Here is a 24,512-nt window from a genome sequence, read left to right as displayed (position 1 = left end):
ACATTAGGGTTTTATTCACAAATAAAAAACAGGGGTACTCACACAGTGAACTAGCAGAGGGTAAAGTGTAACCAGACGAGTGGCGAGCTCGTACACTGCTGACAGTGGAAGGTGCCTGTCCCTACGCGTGGCATCACGTGGCTTCATCAGGGGATGATGAAGCCACCCCTGATGGCTCAAATCTGCAAGGCCGCAACCTGGTCTTCAGTCCATACATTCACCAGATTCTATCAGGTGGATGTGAGAAGGCATGAGGATATCGCCTTTGGGCGTAGTGTGCTGCAGGCAGCGGTACAGGGTCCTCAGGTCTGATTGCACCTTACTTGGCTGTGGTTCCCCCCCCCTCAGATAGCATTGCTCTGGGACATCCCATTAGTAATTACTGAGGCTCTGTGTCCCGTGATGTTCGAGAAAGAAAATAGGATTTTTTAAAACAGCTTACCTGTAAAATCCTTTTCTTTCGATGGACATCACGGGACACAGAGGTCCCACCCCTCTTCTAATACACTATATTGCTTGGCTACAAAACTGAGGTATCCCTGCAAGGGGGAGGAATTATATAGGGGGTTGAACTTCCTGGTTAGGGTGTGTCAGTGTTCAATCACCAGTGATACCTATATAACCCATCAGTAATTACTGAGGCTCTGTGTCCCGTGATGTCCATCGAAAGAAAAGGATTTTACAGGTAAGCTATTTTCAAAAATCCAATTTTTTTCAAAGTTTTCGGTCTTTTTTTATTTGCGCAAAAAAGAAAAATCGCAGAGGTTATCAAATACCACCAAAAGAATTTGTGGGAACAAAATGATAAAAAAATTGTTTGGGTACAGGGTAGCATGACCGCGCAATTGTCATTCAATTTGCGACAGCGCTGAAAGCTGAGAATTGTCTTGGGCAGGAAGGTGTATAAGTGGCTGGTATTGAAGTGGTTAACACAGCTTTAGATACCATTTGACTGAGTGTAGAGTGTTACAGTAGTTTAGTGTTGGTATAGTGTGTCAGTGTAGTGCAGTGTTTAACACAGTATTACGTTACATTTAGTGTTGTATACCATTTTTTTTTGGTTGCTGCATGTTTTTGTTTTTTTGGTGTCTTTTTTTTTGTGTCATCTGCCTGCCCCCTTTTTTTTAAACTGTCAGCTGCAGTTTTTCTGACTGCCATGCCAACAGAGAGGGGAGAACACTGATAAACAACAAATTGGCAGTCATGTTCCCCTAGCCACAGCATATTGCCAAGTTGGCTCCAGTGATGATGAGGATAGAGGGGATGCGGATGATGAGGTCACTGATGCGACTTGGGTGCCGGATAGAGCAGAGGAGGAAAGTGAGGGGGAGGAACAACCCCAATGAGGCAGGTGTCCTCTAGAGGCAGCCATCATAGAAGAGTAGAGAGCAGCCACTCTATGCCATCAGATTGTGGAGCAGTTATCTCCGTGCCCACTTCCCACAGCTCACCTGTGCGTACTTTTTTTAGCACATGTTCAGCCAATCGCACTGTTGCAATCTCTGCCACAAGCAGATGAAGCGTGCCAAAAACACCAGCCATTTGGGTACCACATGCTTGACAAAGAATTTAACCTCCCACCGCTCAGCAGGGCAGCCATCAGAAATTTTTGCCCCCCTTCTTACACAGCTTTAGGCCTGAAACCCCCACACCCCCCGAGCCTGACCACCAACATTCCCCAGGGCTTGCCCATGGGCCATCCTACTGTATCCGCACACCGGCCACCTCACCTGTACGCACTCAGCCCCCCCCCCGCAATCCTGTATATATGTCAGCTCCCCTTGCAGCTGTATATATGTCAGTGCCCCACCCCCCCCACACACCTGTATATATCTCAGCGCCCCCCCAAAACACCTGTATATATCTCAGCGCCCCACCCCCAACACACCTGTATATATTTCAGCACCCCACCCCCGTAAATATATATATATCACCCCCCACACACCTGTATATATGTCAGCCCCCCAAACACAAACCTGTGTATATGCAAGACACACACACACACACACACCTGTATGTATGGCAGCCCCTCACATACACAAACCTGTAAACACACAAGGCTCTGGCCCCTCCCTTTCCCCCCTCCCTTTCCCTCACAGCCCCCCTCCCTTTCCCTCACAGCCCCTACTTGTAAAGAATGTCTTCCTATCTAGTCCCAGCCCATTTTTACAAAGCTGACATATTGCTGAGAAGCACAGTACAAATCACATGAGGGGTGCACATACACATAGTAGCCAGAGGTGGCAGTAAAGATCTCAATGTCTGAGCTCAGTGACACGAGAACAGCAGAAGCTGTGAAATTGTTTCTGTAATGCACAGCACGGCTCCCCTTCACCCATCCTGCCTTCCTCTGGCCCAGGTGGGCCTCGGGGCCTCTTCCAGTTGTGACGGCTGTACCCCCCCCTGATGGCGGCCCTGCCACTCAGCTCATTGGCAAGAGCACCTGAATGCCACACACAAGGGACAAAATTCTTCACTCCTCACCTCTCATGTGTAACCCCGCTATATCTCATGACTTCTCAGCAACCTCCACTGAAAGGGATGATGGTATAGCAAAGGGTATAGCAAAGGGATAATAGTAAAGCAACACGTCTGCCAGCAGCACACCACCAGCTGTAAAGTATAGGAGGCAAATTTCTCTGCCCCAGCTGCTGCAGAACAAAAAAATTACACTCCCTGCTGTTTTGTTTGTTACTTACTCCTGACCCCTGTATTTCTTGCTGTACATTGAGCTGACCAAGGTGTTCATTGTCTCAACAGTTGCTGGCTTTAATGAAGCTCTATTTTAAGCTAAGATCAAGTGTAGTTCTGCTTGCTTGTATCTTGGTTGAAGGGTGCCCGGGGTACCCGACAGTCGGCCTTGGGGGGAGTGTCCCTTTTCAGAGGGCCCCTCTTGCTGCTATTGGCCTTAGGCTTAGTCCCCGGGCAACGTGGAACGATCGCCTTTCTGGGGGCGTTGGTGTATCGGTCGGTTGGCAGAGCTGTGGGGGTTTCCCCTTGTGGGGGCCCCCATAGGTGAGCGGGTGGATCTGTGGACCCTCTTTCAGGATGGCGAATCGTGGGTTGAAAGACTCACTACGATTTCTGGTGATGCCAGGATTTAAGGAACAAGTGTCGTTGAAGACCGTGGTGGTGGACGTGTTGACGGATACTTTCAACATACGGGTGAGAGATGTATTGTGTCTGCAGGATTTCCCCAATCAGGGTATTTATGATGTGACGTTTACATCCACAGCGATCTGCTGGAACATTTTTGAAGCAGCTGAGAAGAAATGAGAAGGTGCATTGAAGTTTCTGCAGGTAATCCCTCTTTTTATAGAAGAAGAACAAATGATTGTGGTTCATATGTACAATCCGTTTGCTGATCCTGTCCTGGTTAGAGCATTTCTAGACAATAACTGTGAAGGATTAAGAGGAGGAGAACCAATACTGAACAGATATAAAATTTGGTCAGGGAAATATAGATTTTTTGGCAGGTTTAAACTGGACCGCGTTTGTATTGGGGGAGTGTTTTTACGATCGGAGGAGAGAGGTGCTTCTTGTTCTACCAGGGCCAGCCGAAATACTGCAGGAAGTGTTTGATGTGTGGCCATACCAACAGTGAGTGTGAAATGATGGAGAAATGTAGGCTGTCAACAGGTGGGACATAAAGCCAAAGACTGTACTGCAGGGAAGGTGTGCGATATCTGCAAACGCGCGGGACATTTGGCTAAACAATGCCCGGACTATGCGAGGGAGAGGAGGAAGTACCTCAAGACCAGATTGGGATGGGGGAGGAGGGACAGAGGGGTGGACAAGGAGGGGGGCTGAGCAGAAGGCTCCCGAGGAAGGGCGCCACGCCAATGAAACCCCGGAGTCTGCACCCAATGATGTTCCACGCGATGATGCAGCAGGGGCGAGTGGAGGAGTAAGGGAGTCAGGTGACGACGCTGCAGCTGACATCACCAGCTACAGCTCTGCAATCCCTGAGATGGTGGAGGGTATCAGAGAGGATCACGCGGGTGGTCTTGATGGGGGCGCAATGGGGGCGCAACCGAAGAGAGAAGAAGATGGAAACAAGCGAGTCAGACGGATATTCTCAGGATTTCTCGGAGAGAGTGGAGGTCATTATTGAAGGGACAGATCAAATTGCCAGTCCAGCATCAAGCCCTCTTTTGGCATCTGTATTGGTTGGGGACATTTCCTCCAGTGAGGAAGAAGAGGAGCAGGAAGAAATGGACGAAGCAGATAGCGAAGAGAGCTTGGAATGCGGTCAGCGTATGGCTTTCTCCCCCGGATCAGAGACTCAGTTGTCTGGTAAGCGGATTTGGTTGGAGAAGGGAGAAGTGGAGAGCGGGGAGGAAGGATCCCTGCACATTGCTTTATCTGGGGCCTCCGAGGAGGAGGTCGCCATTTCACCTTGTCCAAGCAGAAGGCAGAGAGTGGGACAAAAAAGAGGCCGAGTCACAGAAAGAACAATATTAATGTTAATGATGGCAAAATTTATCTACTTTTTGATAATGGCTCTTATTGTGGCCACTTTGAATGTCAGGAGCCTAAAAGCTGGTGGGAGGAGGGCTCTGATTATAGATTACCTGGAATCAGTGAAGACAGATATTATTTGTGTACAGGAATGTGGTGTGGAGGATCTGCTTGGTGTTACCAAGTGGGGGAAGGGGGCGGCTGTGTGGACACCCTGTTATGAGACAAGATCGGAAGGTGTGGGAGTATTACTCAAAAAGGGGGATATAAAAGTGTTGTCATATGAGGAGGTGGTGCCTGGTAGATGCTTGTCAGTAATGTTAGAATACGAAAATGAAAAGAGAAGATTGTTTAATTGTTATGCTCCAGCAGATAAGAGGGGGAGGAGGGAATTTCTCGGTGTGTTAAAATTACATTTGTCTGGTAGAGTTGCAACGATCATCACGGGGGACTTTAATTGTGTGAGGAATGGGAGTGACAGGCATGGAACTAGTGAGGGTGAAGGTGTGGATGTGACGTCCCGTTTGTTGAATGAGTTGAATAATGATTTTACGTTTAAGGATGCTGCTGTAGTGGTGGAGGGGGAACAAACAGCACATACTTATTTTTCAGATAAAGGGACTGTGTCATCACGGATTTATTTTATGTTTGTGTCTGAGTTTGTGGAGGTGAAGGGGTATGAGTTAGCACCAGTTCTTCTTTCAGATCATAAATTACTGTTTTGCAGACTGGAATTGGGTGCTTGAGTGAAGTTTGGAAGTGGTTTATGGAAGTTAAATGTGGCTGTACTGGAAGATGAGGATGTATGCAAAATATTTTGTACTTACCTAGAGATTTTGTGAATATCCTCGGGTGGTGGGATTGGGCGAAAGGCTGTTTGGCAAATTTTCTCCAGAAGATGTGTAGAATAAAAGCTAGGGAGAAAAAAGAGAAAGAACTGGCGTTATTAAGAAAGTTACAATTTTTGTATAAATGCAAAAAGATAGGTGTAGAGGTGGCTGAAGAACTGGAGGAGGTGAGAAAGCAAAGAGACAAGTTGCTAAAAGACAAAGGGAAAAAAATTATCTTTAATGCCAAAATAAAAGATATGGAGGAAGGGGAGCAATGTACAAGATCTTTTTGTAAGAAAACCTTTTCTGGAAAGAAAACAATGGCTACAGTGTTGGTAGGGGAGGAGGAGGTGAAAGGTGAAAGATTGATAGAGGAGGTTTTTTCTTTTTATAAAAACCTGTACGATGTGCAAGAGGGAGTGAGGGAGGAGGAGCAGATGGAATATTGTGGTGTGTTGGGAAGGTGTGTGGAGAAGGAAGAGGCGGATGGACTGTTGGACATAGTAACAAAGTTGGAGGTTGAAAGTGTACTAAAAAGTATGCAAAAGAATAAGACTCCAGGGAGGGATGGTTTCCCAGTGGAACTGTACATTAAATTCTGGCCAGTCTTTAAAAAACACTTAACTGAAGTTGTTCAGTACTGCGTGTCAACTGGAGAATTGTCCCCAACAATGAAGGAGGGAGCACTTACATTGACTTTTAAGAAGGGTGACTGGAGGGAGATGAAAAATTGGCGCCCAATTACATTGCTCAATGTGGACTATAAATTGGTGGCCAAAGTACTAGCCAGCAGAATGAGTTTGGTGGTTGGTAAGCTGGTGGGTGAGGGGCAGGTATGTGCTGTCCCTGGTCGAAGAATATCCAACATCTTGATTTTGCTAAGAGATCTGGTTTCCTACGCTCAGCTGAATAATATGCCGTTGGCCCTAATGGGTATAGACTTAGAAAAAGCATATGATAGGGTGGCTCATTCCTTTTTGTTTAAAGTGCTTAAGGAGATGGGGATTCCATCACCTTTTCTGAAGACCTTGAAAGGGTTATATAATGGTATCATGAGCCAAGTAGTAGTGAATGGTAACCTAACCGATTTATTTCCCGTTTGAGCTGGGGTAAGGCAGGGCTGTCCACTGTCACCCATTATGTTTATTTGTGCCATCAAACTATTGCTCAGGCACATGCAGAAGGATAAGAGGATAGGAGGTGTTTTCCTGCCAGGGAGTGGAGGGGAGTGTGTTAAGGCAGTTTGCTACATGGATGATGTCACCTTTGTTTGCTCTTCTGAGACTGATGCTCGGAGAGCTGAATTACAGTTGAGCTTATTTAGCAGTATGTCTGGACTTAATGTCAACTGGCAGAAAAGCCAGATTTGTATGTTGAGCGGCTCCGGAGTTCTAAGGGATGTGAAGGTCAAGGTGGTTGACAATTTGGTGATCCTGGGGACTCAATTTAAGAGAAATTTACTGGATCAAGCCAATGCTGAAAGAGCATTGGAAAAAATTAAAAAGAAAGTTGACTTTTGGAAGCTGAGGCGGTTGACCTTAACAGGAAAGGTGTTGGTAGTCAAATCTGTTATTTTGCCATTACTGCTTTATTTCAGTCTAATTTTTCCTCCTAGTACAAGATGGATGCAGAGGATCGTGAGGGTGTTGTTTGTTTTCTTTTGGGGCAGTAAAACGGAGAGAGTAGAAAGAAGGTCTGTCATGAAGAGCCCTAAAGCAGGGGGTTGTGGATTTCCGGATATTTCTGCATTTTTAAATACGCATTATTGGCTGGTACATTATAAAGCAAAACTGCTGCTTTGATGCGATATTTGGCTGGATGGGCCCTGATAAAATGGGGCTGGTGCAGTAAGGACTTATCAAGACCAATGGCTTTAGTGACACCCTTTTTTTACTTAAAGTTGGTGACCTTTTATGGAGCTAATAAATTGAAAGAGTTGGGAGTGGGTGCGGTAGAAAAGAGAAACCTGGTAAAATGGATTAGAGAAGAGGAGGTGAGAGACAATATTTGTGGCCTTGGATCCAAGATGGTGGAGATATGTTGGGAAAGGTTTCTCATAAAAGGAGTCCCAAATAGACAAAAAGAGGTGTCTTGGTTGGCGTTTCATGAGGCACTACCGACAAAGGCCTTCTTAAAAAGGAGAGATTTGGCATGGGAGAGAGTTGTCTAAGGGAAGGTTGTTATGAAATGGAAACAGTGGAACATACCCTGTTTGGCTGTTCTTTTGTGCAGAGGGTGAGGAAGAAGCTGGCCCCTTTTACGGCGGAGGTGTTGTGCATTAAAGATGTAAATAAGATGGTTTGTTTTTTTGGATTGATGGAGGGACAAAAAGCAACACAAAGGAGGATTTGGATCTTGATGGCAATTTTCAAGGAAGTAATTTGGGATGCCAGGTGTCTGGAAGTAAGAAGAAAGTGTGTGTTATCTGAAGTGGATTGTGTGAATCTGATTTTGGCAAAACTGTATGTGGTTGTGTTGGTTGACAGGAAGTGGATGGGGGTGGATGTAGCGAATGAATATTGGGGTTGGGGGAGATGGAGGAGGGGTGGAGGGTGGGGGTAGGGGTTTGTATATTGTATTTTAAGTGTGATATGTGACATTTTTAACCGTTTCGAAAAATAGTAAAATATGGAAGCCTATATGATGATTTAAGCCAAGTACCTGGAAAGACCTTGTGCGGAAGGCTCTTGATGGTGAGTGAGGTTTTCGTTGCGTATGGACTTGCTTGAGATCTGATGGGTAAGGAAAAAAAAATAATAATAAATTTGTTAACCATTAGCGTGAGAGTAATATAAAATTATTATTTGTGAGGAAAATATTTATCTTACGAAATGCGTAGAAAATATCAGCACAGTTTATCCATTTTGATGGAAGTTGTTCAAGTTTGATTGTTCTAATGTTGTTCACCTATGTACTTTTACTGTTGGTAAACATATATGACAGTATGCTTTTAAATGTATGTAACATTTCTGTTTTGGAATAATACGTTTTCTTATTCATTTTATATCGTTTGGTGTGTGACTCGTTAAAGGTCCCGTGGGCAATGATTTGTGGTTGTGCATCAGCTGCTAACCAGTCTTTCGGGGATATGTATTGCTACAGAATTTCTGATAGGGAGAAGAGCTACAAGTGTCTGGAAAAATGTCACTCAAGCTTGCGAGGGTGACGGTTTTATTAGGGTTTGCAGACGGTAATGTGGATTGGTTAATGGATAGGGTCTGTGTGTGTCCGATGCATGCCGTTTGAGGGTCAACATCTTTTTGGAGCGGAATTGGACACCCTAATCAAGGATGTTACTGGAGGTAAGTATACTCATCTACTCCAGCAGAAGTCTAGGCCTCAAGCTGGGATGACTCGCCACGAGACGCCAGCAATCCTCCCTCTATTCTGAGGTGAAGAAGAGTTCCCTTTATTACCTCCAGGCTTCAACCTCTTAATCTTGCCATAGATGACTCAGCCAGTGAGCTCATCAAAAAAAAAGAACAGACTCCCCCATCCAGAAAAACTAGTTGGATGGGGGAATCTTTCCCGCTGCACTTATATATTCTGACAGTGGGGACTCTCGTTGCAGCCGCACCAAAATTTACAAAAAGGGCCATCGACGGATCGAAATTCGGACAGTTCCTGCTGAACTGGACAAATTTTGATCCATCTCTGGCCAGCTTAAAGTGTTACTTAACCCAGGACCCTGCATTCACTATATTTGGTCCCCCACAATACAGAGAACATAGAAATGCAATAGTTTTAGTAAATATAAACTGCTAAATACCTTTTCTCATCAGCAGTATATAGCAGTCTTGTGACTTCTATCAGTGTCTGGCCAAGCACTGGTTAAAGCTTGAAGGAGAAGTTTTCATTCTGCTCTGACTGTCCTATGAGGCTGCAGGACTCATGACCGTCTGTCTGGACCGTGCCGATTGACCCTGTGCTGATTACCTGCACCCTCCCAAAAAAAAAAACTCATGAGCATGTGCAGAGTGACTCCTAGCGCTCTTTACTATCTGCAGATCGATTGGGGACAGTAAAAGAAGGGGAAGGCTCAGAGAAGACAGGATCAAATAGCCTTTTTATACAATGCAGAGGATTACCCTCTTAGGTTCCACATTGAGTATAACAAGCATAACACTTTAAGACCAAATTCAAACCAGAAAGCCAATTCAAACTCAAACAGGGGGCTTATGCTGTAAATCCCCAAAACCTGCTGACAATTCCCTTTTGGCACTAAGGAACACCACACTTTCTATGGTGGGGATACATCTGTTATGCCATGTACACACGATCGGAAATTCGGGCCAGCAAAAGATCAATGAGAGCTTTTGGTCGGAAAATGCGACCGTGGGTATGCTCCATCGGACTTTTGCTGGCGGAATTCCCACCAGCAAAAGACTGAGAGCAGGCAGATCCTATCCGAAAATACAAATTCCGACGCGCCAAATTCCTACGCATGCTTGTAAACAATTCGACACATGCTCGGAAGCATTCAACTTCATTTTCTTGGCTCATCGTAGTGTTGTACGTCACCACGTTCTTGACGGTCGAAAGTTCAGAGAATTTTTGTGTGACTGTGTGTATGCAAGGCAAGCTTGAGTGGAATTCCGTCGGAAAAACCATCCAAGTTTTTTCCAATGGAAAATCCGCTCATGTATACGCGACATTAGCCTTTATAGACACCCGAATATACAGCATCTCAGATGGTACAAGTGATGGTTTCCAGGGGCTACGAACTAGAGTTCTGCTCCCAGCATCCCCCTGGGTCATGTCTTCTAACCTTTCTCCACAACTGTACACATGAGCAGACCTCAATGCAGCCCTTGCAGGTCTTCTGAATCAAGGCATTATTGCCAAAGTTCCTGTGGTGGAAAGGTTATGGATTTTAATCTAACCTTTTCTCAGTTCTGAAACCGATTCATCCTATCACGAATCTCAAGGCTTTAAAGCCTCATACACACGATCAGTTTTTCGGAGGGGAAATGTGTGATGACAGGCTTTTGGCGGAAAATCCGACTGTGTGTGTGCTCAATCGGACAATTGTTGGCCAACTTTCAGTGGACAAATGTTGGATGGCAGGTTTATAAATTTTCCATGATTTTCCGAGCGTGTGTACACAAGTCCGTCGGACAAAAGTCCAAAATACAAACATGCATGCTCAGAAGCAAGGAGGAGCCAGAAGCGATTGGTCTTGTAAACTAGCACTCGTAATGGAGAATTAATATTCATGACGTGGCAAATTATGAAATCTTCAAATGCAGCACATATTCTCTTCTTCTTTAATGGGATAATAATGAAGCTGCTTTGCTGGTGGTGATACTGATGGAGTTATTGCAAACAAATTTTCAAAGGCTTTTTTTTCTAGTGATATCAAGAATAATAATATGCTTTTTTTTATTTGGGCAAGTTACCACAACACCATTATCCCGTAGTTTTTAAGATTAAAGATACAACTATGTTGGTGTCCCTTGTTAATTTTACATTGTATTTTTTAAAATGTAACTGCCTACTCCCAAAATGTCATTTGAGGTAAAACACATAGCCAAGTATTATTCTCCACAATTTTTTTTATTGTGCATTAAAAAAAGAAAAGAAATAAAATTAGACATGCAATCTGCCAATAGAACTTAACCAAAAAGTGCATTCTATGCATCCAAAAATATACAAAATCAAATCATTATTCAACCAAAAAAAATAAATGTCAAAGCAATAACTCCAAGGCCAATAATGAATAACACGTTATCTCCTCCGATTCCGCAAACATGGCTGGTTGACGAACTTCCATTCAGAAACAAACTGAAAAGTGCGAAACGAAAAGTGCGAATCAACACTCACCAAACTTCTACTAACACAAAATTAACAGAAAGAGCCCAAAGGGTGGCGCTAAAGAGCTGAAAAACAACGTAGTACGTCACTACGTTTGTAATTGTTGGCCAACAATTGTGTGGCCGTGTGTATGCAAGACAAGTTTGGGCCAACGCACTTCGGACAAAATTCCACGGTTTTGGTGGCCAACAATCCGATCGTGTGTATGAGGCTTAAATATCTTCATTCAGACCCAAACATTCTACATGGAATAAACCAGGTCTTCCATAGTCTCCCTCCATCAGGGAGACTTTCTGGTCTCTGTAGTCATCAAGGATGTGTACTTGTGTGTGCTTATTTTTCAGTACATTAGTGATTTTTTCTACTCTGTCGTGGGTCCCCAACACTTTCAGTTTGTGGCCCTACTATTCAGCCTTTTTTGCACCCATGTGTTCACCCAGGTTCTAGTGCTTGCCTTGTTATTTTCCAAGGGCATTCTATTGTGGAATAGCTGAACAACCTCTTGTGGAAGGTGCAGTCGGTATAAGTTATGACAATGTGAAGCGGACAGTTCAAACCCTGAAAGGTTTGCTTAAATCCTGAACCTTCAGAAGTCTGCACTGGAGCTGACTCAATACTTGGAATTTGGTCCTTATCCTAGACACAACTCAACAACTGTTGATCAACAGTTCCCTTTTGGATGAGTGTCATGAGACCGATTGTAGCCTTATGTCAAGGCAGTTCCATTTACCCAGTTCCATTCCAGACACCTGCAACTCAACATCCTGTTATTGTGGGATAAATCCATTCTCTGTCCTGATTTTTGGAGGATTCTCATAATGGATGATGCCAATTTGTGAGACTGGGGAAAAGTCCTAAATGCCTTGTCAGTGCAGGAGACATGGACAACAGTGGAATTCCACCTCCAGATCAACGTTTTGGAGCTCTGGGTAATTTGGTTGTCCCTTCAGTGACAGACATCCTGACTGGTAAGTCATCCAATCATGATCCAGTCAACCAATTCAACAGCAGTGGGATCTGAGAGGAACCAGAAGAGGGAAAAAGGATTATATCCTGGTCAGAACTTCATAATCCAGCCCTGTCTGCCATTTACACTTTGGGCATAGACGATTGGCAGGCAGTCTTTCCCAGTGGATGCTCTGGTGGGTTTGTGGGATCAGCATGGCCTGATCTATGATTTTCCGTGCCTGAAACACCTTCTTGTCTCAGCAGTTTCAAGATGGAGGGCATTCTGGTGATCCTCATAGCTCCAGACTGGCCAGGTGGATTTTGTACTCCGATTTGATAGGACTCCTGACAAATGCTCATTTATCCCAAGGTACAGTTTACTACCCTGCTTCACAGTAACTGGCTTTATTGACATAGCTGTTGAACCCCATAAAATATGCTGTGGAACATATCTTGACTTGTTTTACTATTAAGTCAGCATTTTGTGCTAAATACCACCAAGGGTCAAATTTCAGAGCTTGTGATCTTGTTTCAAAGACTGCTAGCCTCCCATTCTTTCATTAGGCCTTTACAGGGTGTCTCTAATCAGCCTATATGTTCACTTGTCCCTCTCTGGAGTTGACTTTTTACATTTCAAAAACTGCCTTTTGAACCTATTAGGGATATTTGACCTTTTATGCACACCCACAAGGTTGCTTTCATCATCTTTATCATGGCATGATGTGTGTGTGCCTGAAATCGGTTTTGCTTTGTAATGACCTTTTTCTAGTCTTACATAGAGACAAGGAAGTGCTGAGATGTAAAACCTCTTTCCTTCCTAAAGTGGTTTCAGCTTTTTGCCTTAACCAGGACATTGTACTTCCAAACCTCATTATCTGGATGTAGTTTGTACTGTATGAGTCTACCATGCACCCACCACTTCCATCCCATATGGTCCTTGCAAAGGGGAACAGCTTCTTGCTCCACCATTTCTCCCTGGTTCAGGTAGATTATTGGTAAAGTCTATGGTCTCATGGATCAAGTTCCACCCTATCCTGTTTAAAGCATGCTCTACTACTCTATGATTGCTTCTTGGGCTTTTTGGCATTGGGCAACTGTTTTTTAGTTGCCTGACGGGTCTTCCGTTCACACATTTTCTAAGTTTTACCAGGTGGATGTACAGGGCTCATCTAATGCCATGTTTGGGCACAAGGTTCTCCAGGCAGCTCTTTGGGCTGCAGCCAATTTTTTTTAGTGGGTCTGTTAGCGTTTTACTTGCTACAGTATGTTGCCCTCCCCTAAGCTGACTGCTTCTGGATGTCCCAAATTTCTCAGAACCCTGTGTATCTCAAAGAATGAGAGAGAAAATGTTTGTACTAACCATAAAATTAATTCCTTGGCGTTCACTGTGGGACACAGGTCTGACCGCTCTGTGTTTACTGTCTTGCTCTTGCTCTCAGCACTGCTTTGTTACAAAACCGAGGGATGCTGGGAGTGGAAGGGATTATAGCTAGGCTGGTCACTGTTTTTGTACAACAATTCTATTTTATTTTTTACTGATGTGACACATATTTAAACATATGGAGCAGAACAAGATAAAATGTATAGCCTATTTAAAATACAAAATACAGCAAAATAACAAAACCCGCCCTTTCTGCAATACAGAAATTTCTCTGCAGCACTTTTTTCTGTTGCTAGATGTCTTCAGTCTGATGACCGGCATTATTCAACCCACTTCCTCTGAGGCTAGGTAATCCTGGGCTGCCCCAGCCTGTGACTGGACAGGTAAAGGGGAAGCAGTACAGTGATGACCTTGACTCTCTGCTTTCTCTTCCTATTAGCATACTTCTTGTCAGCACATGAACTGATTGGTTCCCTGTACTACTTCTTCTGACACTCCAGCCCAGCTGTACAAGGGCTGTCAAATTTAGTACTTATGCTGCTTAAATTAAAAAAAATACATTTAACAATATATTAGAAAATTACAGAGCTGCTTTATTCTGTGCCTTTTATATATGCCTAGAGTTTAGCCTAAAGGGTAACGCCACTTTTGTGGGGAAAAGAAAAATAGCAAATAAAGAAAAAATAATATAGCGTATATACAATTGTGACACACGTCATATTGTAATTGAATGTTAATAAAAATAACCTTTCCAGTTCAATCTGCAGCCACTGTAATTTTCTGAGAATGCATTGCAATATGGCTACCTGGAGTTGTTCTGTACACAGAATGTGTACTGACCACCCCCAGAAACATAATTTCCTGCTTGTGTGATTGGCTCACCAATTTTCCTAGAAGTCTGCTTAAAATACAAGTTAGATTTCAGGCATCCCCTGCAACAAAAAATTCATTTTTGGTGAGGCACTCCCTGTAGGAACACATCTAAAGGGATACAGGCCCAGCAGGTTTCCTCATTAGAGCCCTGCAAGTGCACACCTGATAATTATGAAACCACTCCCATTAGACCCACTCATCACTGAGGCTCAGAAGAACATACAGGAATTACTTCAGAATAACAAAAGGTAGGAGTCTGCACAAAGGTAGTTATAATCCTTGCGATGTATATAGATCACCCAGAGGGGAATGTTTTTTCTCAACAAAAGTGGAGTTACTCTTTAAACTATCTCTAAGAGTTCCTTGCTGCAGGGCACTGTTCTTAACATCTCACATGGAACAGAGCACAAAAATAAATAAAAAATCTTTATTATACTTAATAAAAACATTCACATCAAGTAAACAAATCAGATAGAACAGTAAACTTGATTTATTGCAAAAAAATAAACTAGTACATTTTTTTACACAGGTTTAAAATATAAAAACCCTTTGAGGGCATCTCAATTTAGATTGTAGCACACTAAATTGAATTTGCATATCTTGAAGAACTGCAAGTATCTGACCATTTGTAACACCAGGATTTTTTAATTTATCTTCAAGTCATTTTTCTTTATATTTTAAGGGGCAACAAGAAAAAAACCACAAAATTACACCAGAAATAATGGATTTTTCTGCAGGTACAGGGAATGTTTATTTCAATATATCTTTTGTCTTTTTTGCAGTTTATTTTTTATGGAAAATGTTGGTACTATTAAAAAAAGTTACAAACAATTTTAAATGTATAAAATGTTTGATTAAATCAGTTACAACAAGATCACATGACCTAAACAAGATCACATCAATTTGTTTAAATATTTTTCATTATTGTTTGGAGCGAAATGTGCAAACCAGTTTTGGTTCTTTGATCTAAAATTGGCCAAAGGGATAATTATTTAAGCAACATTGTGGTTATATCGCATATCAAGATAATACTTTTTTAATAAGCTTGCAATGTGGTGAAATCTACAATAAATTCAAAATGTATTAAAGGACAAAGGTATGGAGCAAAATGTTTGATAACGACCTTGCATGCATAACTTTTCTGCAAGCTTTCAAACACTTAGAAAGTCAGAAAAGCTCCGGGCCTTCTCTCCTTTTTAGAAGAGTTTTTCATTTATGACAAAAGTTTTTTATCTGCTTAGTACAACCATCTCTGTATCAATCCAGTGGTACCAAAAAGGGAAAGAAAATGATAATTATATTTTCTTTCACATTTGCAGCAAGACGTTTGAATGTAATACGATAATGAATACTAAATTGAATACTGATTTGTGAAATTTTTATTCATTTTTAGCTGGTTAGTTATGCATGAGCAAACTATTCTAGCAAGGAAAAAAATTGCTTCAGCCCATTAATAAAACTTGAATATTCTATTTCAAGATATCAATTATGTGAAACAGCAATTGAGAAGCCTCAAAGGTTAGTTGGGTTTAGGACATTGCAAAATTATTAAAGCTTTAAATCTTTTATTCATGTTTTCATAATCTTATGAAAATATACAGCCAAATAAACAATTTGTAGAAGCAATACCATTTTATTTCCCAATTGTTTCCTATAGTGTGCAATGTTTATTTATGCAGGAGTGGTTAAGAAATAACTGTTTGCTTTTTATGTAAAGAACCTAATTTGTCATGAACCCATGTGAGCCAACAGACACAAAACCTGGAATCAATATACACACTATTCTTGATGGAATATTCTAAAACTCATGTACTCCCCTTAGCAGGTGACATTTGCTGATTTGCATAACTGTCATGTTAGATGTTTTGTCAACCAACAGATTGTTACTCATTCAAATGAAAAATAGTAGACGTGGTCAATCTAAGTCACTCTAACAGACCAACAATTCTTCAAAATGGTCAGGCAGTAGACTCTCATTTGACACACAGCTCCACAGCTGCAGCAGTTATAGTTTCACAAATCAAAGGTTTACTTATTTATGTTTGGCCATAAGAAATAGTCAGAACTTTGACACCAATGTAATTACATAGTGACATCACACTCTGCATGTCCCTTTCTGTTTTTTGTTTTGATTTGCTCCCCTACAAATATGTAATTTTAGAATTATCAGTACCACTACCATACTTAATTAAGTTGTTCATGGATCAATTTAGGGTGCAACAGTTTGGGCAATAAAATGTATCCCACAGAAAACAAAAAGGATTAACACCTTATAAACGCTTGACTTAACCTGGTTCTAAACATTTGGGCTGGGTTCACATTATTGTAAAATCATGTCAGGAGCTTGTGACTGACTCTCAATGGGGCCCGTTCACACATCTCCAGAGCGAATTGCACAGGAGTCCTGTGCATCTTCTGGTCCATTTCAGGTCTGGATTTAGCCAAAAATTCGGACTGAAATCGGACCTGAAACGGTGAACAGGGACACACGACCCCTGCTGTGAGCCGCTCTTTGCTGCAGTGTGAACCCAGCCTTAATCTAAATCTATTTCTACACGCAATCATATTATTAACCCTTGATCCAACCCTGGAACTTTGTAGAATTTTGTTTTCAATCAATACCGCCATCCCATTTGATTATACTCTTGTGTTAGTTTTGGATAGAACAGTTTCTGGTGATTACATTTATCACTGTAGAAAATTATTTTATAATAATTTTATAACAAATTTTATCAATCCTGAAAGCAAAATGATCACACATAAAAAAACCGACCCTAACCTAATCATTGGCCTGTAAATCTTCCCGATAAAGTGTGTCTGTGCTTGGCCCATCCAGGGCAAAGTAGCAGGTTCGCTTAATGTTTATTCTCTCTAGCTACACATATTTAACTACTTTTTAGACACCAAGGGAACACAGAATATGCCCTCTGTAATCTGTATGGGGATGAGGGCTCCCCCATGTGAGTGGGTACCCGGGTAAAATAATCACCAAGCACCAGGTATTTCTCTTCCCTCATAGCGGCCAAATGCAGCAAGGAGAGAGTGAAGAGAAGATGAGGATGTGTTGCTGAGGAGCATGGCAGTTAAATGATGAGCAAACGTATGCTTGAACATCCCTATAATCATTTGTACTCCAAAATTGATTATCATTTCAGTTGAACCAGTGCCATTTTTTTTACCTGATTGTGAAAAAATACTGCTACGTTTGCATATAGAACTTGTTTGAAATGTTACTTTAAACATATGGATTAGACAACATGCTATGGTTGCTTTCAGGAAAAATAAAATCAAGAAATTATTGGGATATTACCCCAGTACTCTAGAAGATATCCAGAAGTGTTTTGGAGCAAAATAGTCTAGTGGTTGCAAGAACAAGTATTGGTAAATTTTTCAATTTGATGTTATAGCCACCAAACCAGTAAAATATTTTATAATGTAGCAATAAGTAACTTTCTTATGAAATGTCAAGGGCATTTAAATATTTAAAAATCTATATATAAAAAAAAAAAAAAGGAAAACTCTGTAAAGTAGGTTTTTCCAAGTAAAGCTATAGCTGGAAAAAACAATTGTAGTTACAAAAAAGTATATATCTGGTCACTGGCTACTCATGTGCAGCTTTATCTAGCGCCTTATTCAATTTCCTAACCTTTCCTAACCTCACTTACGTACATCAGTTATTATTCAGAAAAGAGTCAAATTCAAGCACTTTGTGTCCCTTTTATTTTTATTTGTTCAGTGAGTCGCACCTAAGTTCCAGTACAGTGCTGGCTATGTAAACTCCCATACTGGGAAACGCAAGAACCTGTTTGGTATGCACATTTGCCAACCTTGGTTTCAACTCCAGGCACAAGAAGGTATGAGAGGAAAAATAAAACATTTCTTCTTCAACACTTTTTAAACAAACAACATAAGTTAGCACCATAATCAGCATCTGATAACAATTTTGGAATAATTACAAATACATAGATGGAGTGATAAGTTTTAAACACTCTACATGGGAAAGCTACCGCATTACAGTTCATTTGTTTCCTTTAGTCTTTTTTTTTTTTTTTTGTATGGCATAGCTACACAGTTTATGAATACAAAAGAAGCATGCATTATATCTCTCATAGCTAGCAGTTTGTGTGGGATATGTCTGACAGTAACTAGTGGTGGTTTGTCCACAGTGGAGCACTGCCACTGATGGACAAATGTATGGAAAAAAAAAAAAAATAGCACCACAGGAAAATGAACATAGCACCTATGTCTGACAAGATTCAACCCACTACAAGCAACCTCCCGCTTTGTGACAAGGTAGGAGGTAAAAAAAATAAAGGGGTTATAAAACTGTACAATAATTAGCAACTTAATAACCTGTTTTGAACCTCGTCACAAGTAAATTTCATTGCATTAATGCATGTGGAAAAGGAGCCCAATCAAAAAGTATTTTTTAGGCTCTTTGATCAGCAAGAAGTGTTGCCAGTATATGGGCCAACTGTATGCACCACCTTATAACAAAAGGCATACACTTAGACTAGTTAAAAAAAAAAAAATACAAATCCTTACTCGAACATTTTCTTACAGATTTTCCTAAACTTATTCTCCCAAAAAGAAAACAGACAAAAATAGCACAATGACATAGTGGTATGTGTTATTTATTTGTAAGTTGTGTGTTTTGGGGATTTTTTTTTTGTTAGAATGACAACATTGCACATTAAAAGTCACCATTCTGTTAACAAGACAAAAAATGATTTTGCATAGAAGGTAAATTGCTGACAAACTAATTTCTTAGGATTCCTGGATTGCAAATATTAAAAACTTGGGGGGGGGGGGCGGCATAGGACCATATACCACATGCAGGTAGATTAAAATCTGTATTCATAAAAAATTTACACGTTGCCATGAGTTTGACAGTTTTTGCCTGTTATAAACCTGGTTTACGAAACCAGGCCACATGCATGAATTAAAGCTAGGGTAATGAAAATGAAATTTCTTTTAACCTTTAAAAACAAACAATAATAATAATAATATACAATACAAATAATTACATACAAAAATATAAGCACCTTTAATACAAAGGGACAAGGCAGGCACAGTGACTTTTTCTTCCATGTGAAAGACCAACTTTATAAATTTTAGAGTGGTGAAAAAAAAAAAAAAATTGTCCCTTCAAACTGGTGTCTTGTGGGATTATCTTTTTTTAAGCATCCGTCACTTGTAGTGATTTTCTTCTTCTTTTTACATGTGTCTTAGAGACCATTCAAGAGGTTTGTGCATGGGGAGAGGATATATTTTCCTGTCAAGAGTCCTGTGCTTCTGATGACTGTCACGTGATGCTGTTTAGGTCATGTGATACCAAGGCAGTAGGCAACGAGTGGTTTTATTTTTAATTTTCTCCCTACTAGATCTGTGGTCCAGGCATAACTCTTTGCCTCTGGCAAATTTTGGGGTTCAATTCTTCACCTTTGCAGTTGAGAATGTGCAAGTGAAGACTTGATAAAATGGTGATGAGGTTTCAAGGTTGTTCATTTGGAGAATTGCATTCTGGTATGCTATTGGCCTCTTTTCTTTAAAAAAAAGTGTATTTATGTAATTTTACATTTTTGGAAAGTCATTTTAGCCTAAGAAACATACTGGTCCCACTTCAAAGCCAAATTTTTGTGTTGGGTCTCCAAAGTCATTGAACATAAGATCCACTATAGGAGCTTGCTCCACCTTGGGGGTGTTGAGTTCCAGGATGGTTTTCTGGTAGCCCTTCTTTGACTGGAGAAGGAGAGGGAAATCAGAACAAAAACATTAGGAGATGCAGGCAATAAACATTTCTGGCGTTTTAGTACAAAACAACACCAAAATACTTTGTGTCTAAACTAAAAAGTGTATCTACGCCCAAGAACAAAAGTGTGATACATTGCAGCTTACCAGTCCTTATGTGTAGTAGCTGCTTTTATTTTCTTTATAACTTTTTTTCCCCATTATTTCCACCTGGCAGTCTGGCCAGTAGCACACATTCTGTCCTAGGGTAGCAATGCTCCCTTACTGTACTGTATCAATGGAGGAGCAGCATTGTCACTATAGGATGTTTCTTGCTAGCATAATGTATGTAGAAAAGGTCACTTGTAGTCCCCATCTGGGAGCCTATGTGGCAAGGTGATAATGCAGGAGCTTAACTGAGAGACAAACTATAACAGACAGTGCTGCTACAAGTCAATTTTATGGCTTGTTACATTTTCCAAAAAATAAAAGCATTCAAACATGCCGATCTTGGTGTCTTGAATGCTTTTAAGTGCAGAGGAGGGATTTGGGGTCTTTTTGACCCCAGATGCCTCCATATAGATTACCTGTCACGTGCCTATTGCTGTCACAAGGGATGTTTACATTCCTTGTGACAGCAATAAAAGTGATCAAAAATACACTGTGACCGCCAGGAGGGTTCATTGTGTGATTGATATTCTGCCATTATTGTATTTGTCTTACTGTAATGTTCTGCATAGGAACCTGCTGATTTATAAAATGTGGGAATTTAAAACTAAAAAACTGTAATAATTGAAAAAAAAAGTAAAGTGCCCCTGTCCCCTGCGCAAAGGCGAACGCACGCATCCATCCTGCACACACCGCAAACGTCCCACACATGTGAGGTATAACCTCTGTAAATCTACAGTGGTAACCTGTAAAGGCTTTTAACTGCTTGCCGACCGCCTCACGCAGATATACTGCAGCAGAAGGGCTCGTACAGGCAAAACCACGTACCTGTACATTGCCCTTTAAGCGCACGCCCGCGGCAAGCTCCGTGAGTTGGGTCACGGGTCCCGTGGACTCTATTGCCGCGGGGATACCCACAATCGCCTCACGGGGAGGAAGAACGGGGAGATGCTGATATAAACAGCATCTCCCCGTTCTGCCTAGTGACAGTGTCACTCGATCTCTGCTCCCTGTCATCGGAGCAGAGATCACTGACCTGTAGCATGTAGCCGCTCCCCCCTCACAGTTAGAAACACGCCCCTAGGACACACTTAACCCCTACACTGCAACCTAGTGGTTAACCCTTTCACTGCCAGTGTCATTTACACAGGAATCCGTGCATTTTTATAGCACTGATTGCTGTATAAATGACAATGGTCCCAAATATGTGTCAAAAATGTCCGATGTGTCCGCCATAATGTCGCAGTCACAATAAAAATCGCTGATCGCCGCCATTTAAAAAAAAAAAAAAATTATTAATAAAAATGCCATAAAACTATCCCCTATTTTTAAACGCTATAACTTTTGCGCAAACCGATCAATAATTGCTTATTGCAATTTTTTTTACCAAAAATATGTAGAAGAATACGCATCGGCCTAAACTGAGGAAAAAAATTGTTTTTTTTATATATTTTTGGGGGATATTTATTATAGCAAAAAGTAAAAAATAATGCGTTTTTTCAAAATTGTCTCTATTTTTGTTTATACCGCAAAAAATAAAAAACGCAGAGGCGATCAAATACCACCAAAAGAAAGCTCTATTTGTGGGAAAAAAAGGACGTCAATTTTGTTTGGGAGCCACGTCGCACGACCGCGCAATTGTCAGTTAAAGCGACGCAGTGCCGAATCGCAAAAAGTGCTCTGGTTATTAAGGGGGTAAATTCTTACGGGGCTGAAGTGGTTAAAGAGCTGCCTAAGGATAGTAAGATTTACGTAGTTTGTCGCTGTTGTGCACAAGCTGTTGTGCAGGTGTGCGCTTGAAAAAATGCTGCACAAACACTGTGTGACATAAAAAATTACAAAACCCACCAATTAATTCTCTAGGGCTGATGCTTTAAAAAATATATAATGTTTGGGGGGGGGGGGTCTAAGACATTTTCTAGCAAAAAATGCTGATTGTTACATGTAAACAAAAAGTGCCAAATATGGCCTGGCGCTGAAGTGGTTAAACTTAAATGTGAATTTTAATACATAACCCGAAGCTTATATTGTTCTAGGACAGGCACCAAATGCCTGTAATTACTGTGCAAAAAGCAAGCAGCACAAAGATGATGCACCTCCCCAGTACCTCCTTATTTTTAATAGGTACTCTATTTGAATTATTATTTTAATATCTCAAAGGAAGCTGAAGGCTCTGGCACTTTTACTACTAAAAGAGCCCTTTACCTTTACTAGAAGGGGCCACCCTGCACTTTATTGGGAATGTGCTTGTTGTCTGACTGGCCAGTGAGACAGTGTGTCCCCCCCAAAGTCAGGCACTTTGAGCGATTGCCATTTCTCGTGTCTCAGTATACACACTGCAATATAATTGAAAGTCAGCTAACTGAACCAGGTGGTTTATGCGGCAGCATTTTTTTTCACAGCTGCTATCATTTTCGAAGCATTTTTATTAGTTGGTGTAGCAACACTTGAAGCTCTTGGACAACCATTCCATTTATGTAAAACCTTTTCAACAAATTGTACATATGTTTGCAATTGTTTGTGTTTTGCAAACATGGTTCATGTATCCATACACAGAAGAACAAAATGTCCTCACTTCAAGGCACTTCTTAAAAAAAAAAAGGCTTTCCCTCAAAATGGTATCAGTGTTTCCACAAATTTTCCATAATGATTGATAGAATCCATGTTAATGATGGTATATGGACACATTGGGGGGGGGGATTTACTAAAGGTGGTGCACACAGAATCTGAAGCAACTCTGCATAGTAACCAATCGGCTTCTAGATTTTATTAGCAAAGCTTAACTCAGCAAGCTGATTTTAGAAGCGGATTGGTTAGTATGCACAGCTGTACAAGTGGTAATAAATACACCTCCCCTCCCCTTGCAAACTTTTTTCTACCACGCATTTACAAAATGCTGTATGTCCTTCTGTTGTCTTGTCGTGCCTCCACCAGTACATTAGCTTTTGTCATGCTAAAATTGTAAGTATTGTTCTGGGGCCATAGAGTTTTGGCACCAAACACTTCATACCTGAAACATTATTGTTTGACTTCTCAAAAATGTATTTATTGAGTTACACTCAACATAACTTTCACTTGAGATTAACCAACAAAATGTAGCCTGAGTAGATCTTTCATGCCAAAAAAAAAGATCAAACTCTTCTTTAGAATTTTTGGATAAGAGGAGAAATTTTGCTAAAACAGAAATTCTTAATCTGCTGTATTTCCTCTTTATTTAACCGCTTGCCGACCACCAGCCGCAGTTATACTGCGGCAAGGTGGCTCAACTGCGCGAATCACCGTAGGTGTATGTCTGTCTCGTGCACAGCCCTGTGTGGGCGTGCGCACCGATTTGCCAGTGGGGGAGCTAATCAGTGGGTCCGGCAGACTGTATGTCGTACGGCCACCCGTGAACGTTCCCCGCAGAGACAGAACGGGGATCTGTCGAAGTAAACAAGGCAGATCTCTGTTCTGACAGGGGATTACACTGAGATTTTGTCTTTCTGCTATGCAGGAAGATAGAACTCTGTGTTATCCCAGGCAGCCCATCCCCCATACAGTTAGAAACACATTGAGGGAACACAGTTAACCCCTTGATCGCCCCTGATGTTAACCCCTTCCCTGCCAGAGTCATTAGTACAATAGCAGTGCATATTTTTAGCACTAATCACTGTAATAATGTCACTGATTCCCAAAAAAGTGTCAAAAATGTCAGTTAGGTGTCCGATCTGTCCGCCGCAATGTTGCAGTCCCGCACAAATCACGGATCACCGCTATTACTAGTAAAAAATAAATAAAAATGCCACAAATCTATCCCCTATTTTGTAACTTTTTGTAAAATAACTTTTGCGCAAACCAATCAATATACGCTTATCGGGGGGGTTTTTTTTACCAAAAATATTTAGCAGAATACATATTGGCCTAAATTGATGAAGAATTTCGATTTTTTAAAATTTTTTATTGGGTATGTTTTATAGCAGAAAATAAAATATTGACGCTCTTTTTTTGTTTATAGCACAAAAAAAAAAAAAATTGCAGAGGTGATCACCAAATACCACCAAAAGAAAGCTCTATTTGTGGGGAAAAAAAGGACATCAATTTTTTTATTTGGGTACAGCTTCGCACGACCGTGCAATTGTCATTTAAAGTAACGCAGTGCCGTATCGCAAAAAATGGCCTGGTCATTAAGGGGGGTAAATCCTTCCGGTCCTTAAGTGGTTAAAAGGGTGTAGTTTAGGGGCATATTTAGCAAGTTTAGTATACAACACCAGACTCCAAAAAATTTGGGAAGCTGTGTAAAATCTGCATAAATGCAGAATACAGAGATT

The 24,512-nt window shown here is 41.2% G+C and overlaps 1 protein-coding gene across 2 annotated transcripts in view; it reads right to left on the bottom strand.

Moving 5' to 3' along the window:
* Nucleotides 1–14,776: 14,776 nt before the first annotated feature.
* COL5A1 (collagen type V alpha 1 chain) overlaps nucleotides 14,777–24,512 on the bottom strand; it is a 280,359-nt gene continuing 270,623 nt past the window's right edge. For both annotated transcript variants that reach the window (XM_073599596.1, XM_073599597.1), the window contains exon 66: nucleotides 14,777–20,049. In XM_073599596.1, coding sequence (XP_073455697.1) covers nucleotides 19,903–20,049 — 147 coding nt within the window. In that variant the 3' untranslated portion in view covers nucleotides 14,777–19,902. The remainder of the gene's footprint in view (nucleotides 20,050–24,512) is intronic.

Source organism: Aquarana catesbeiana, linkage group LG09, assembly GCF_042186555.1.
Source record: "Aquarana catesbeiana isolate 2022-GZ linkage group LG09, ASM4218655v1, whole genome shotgun sequence".
Lineage (NCBI taxonomy): Eukaryota > Metazoa > Chordata > Amphibia > Anura > Ranidae > Aquarana > Aquarana catesbeiana.
Note: the sequence above shows the minus strand (reverse complement) of the source record. Positions and strands in the feature narration are given on the sequence as shown.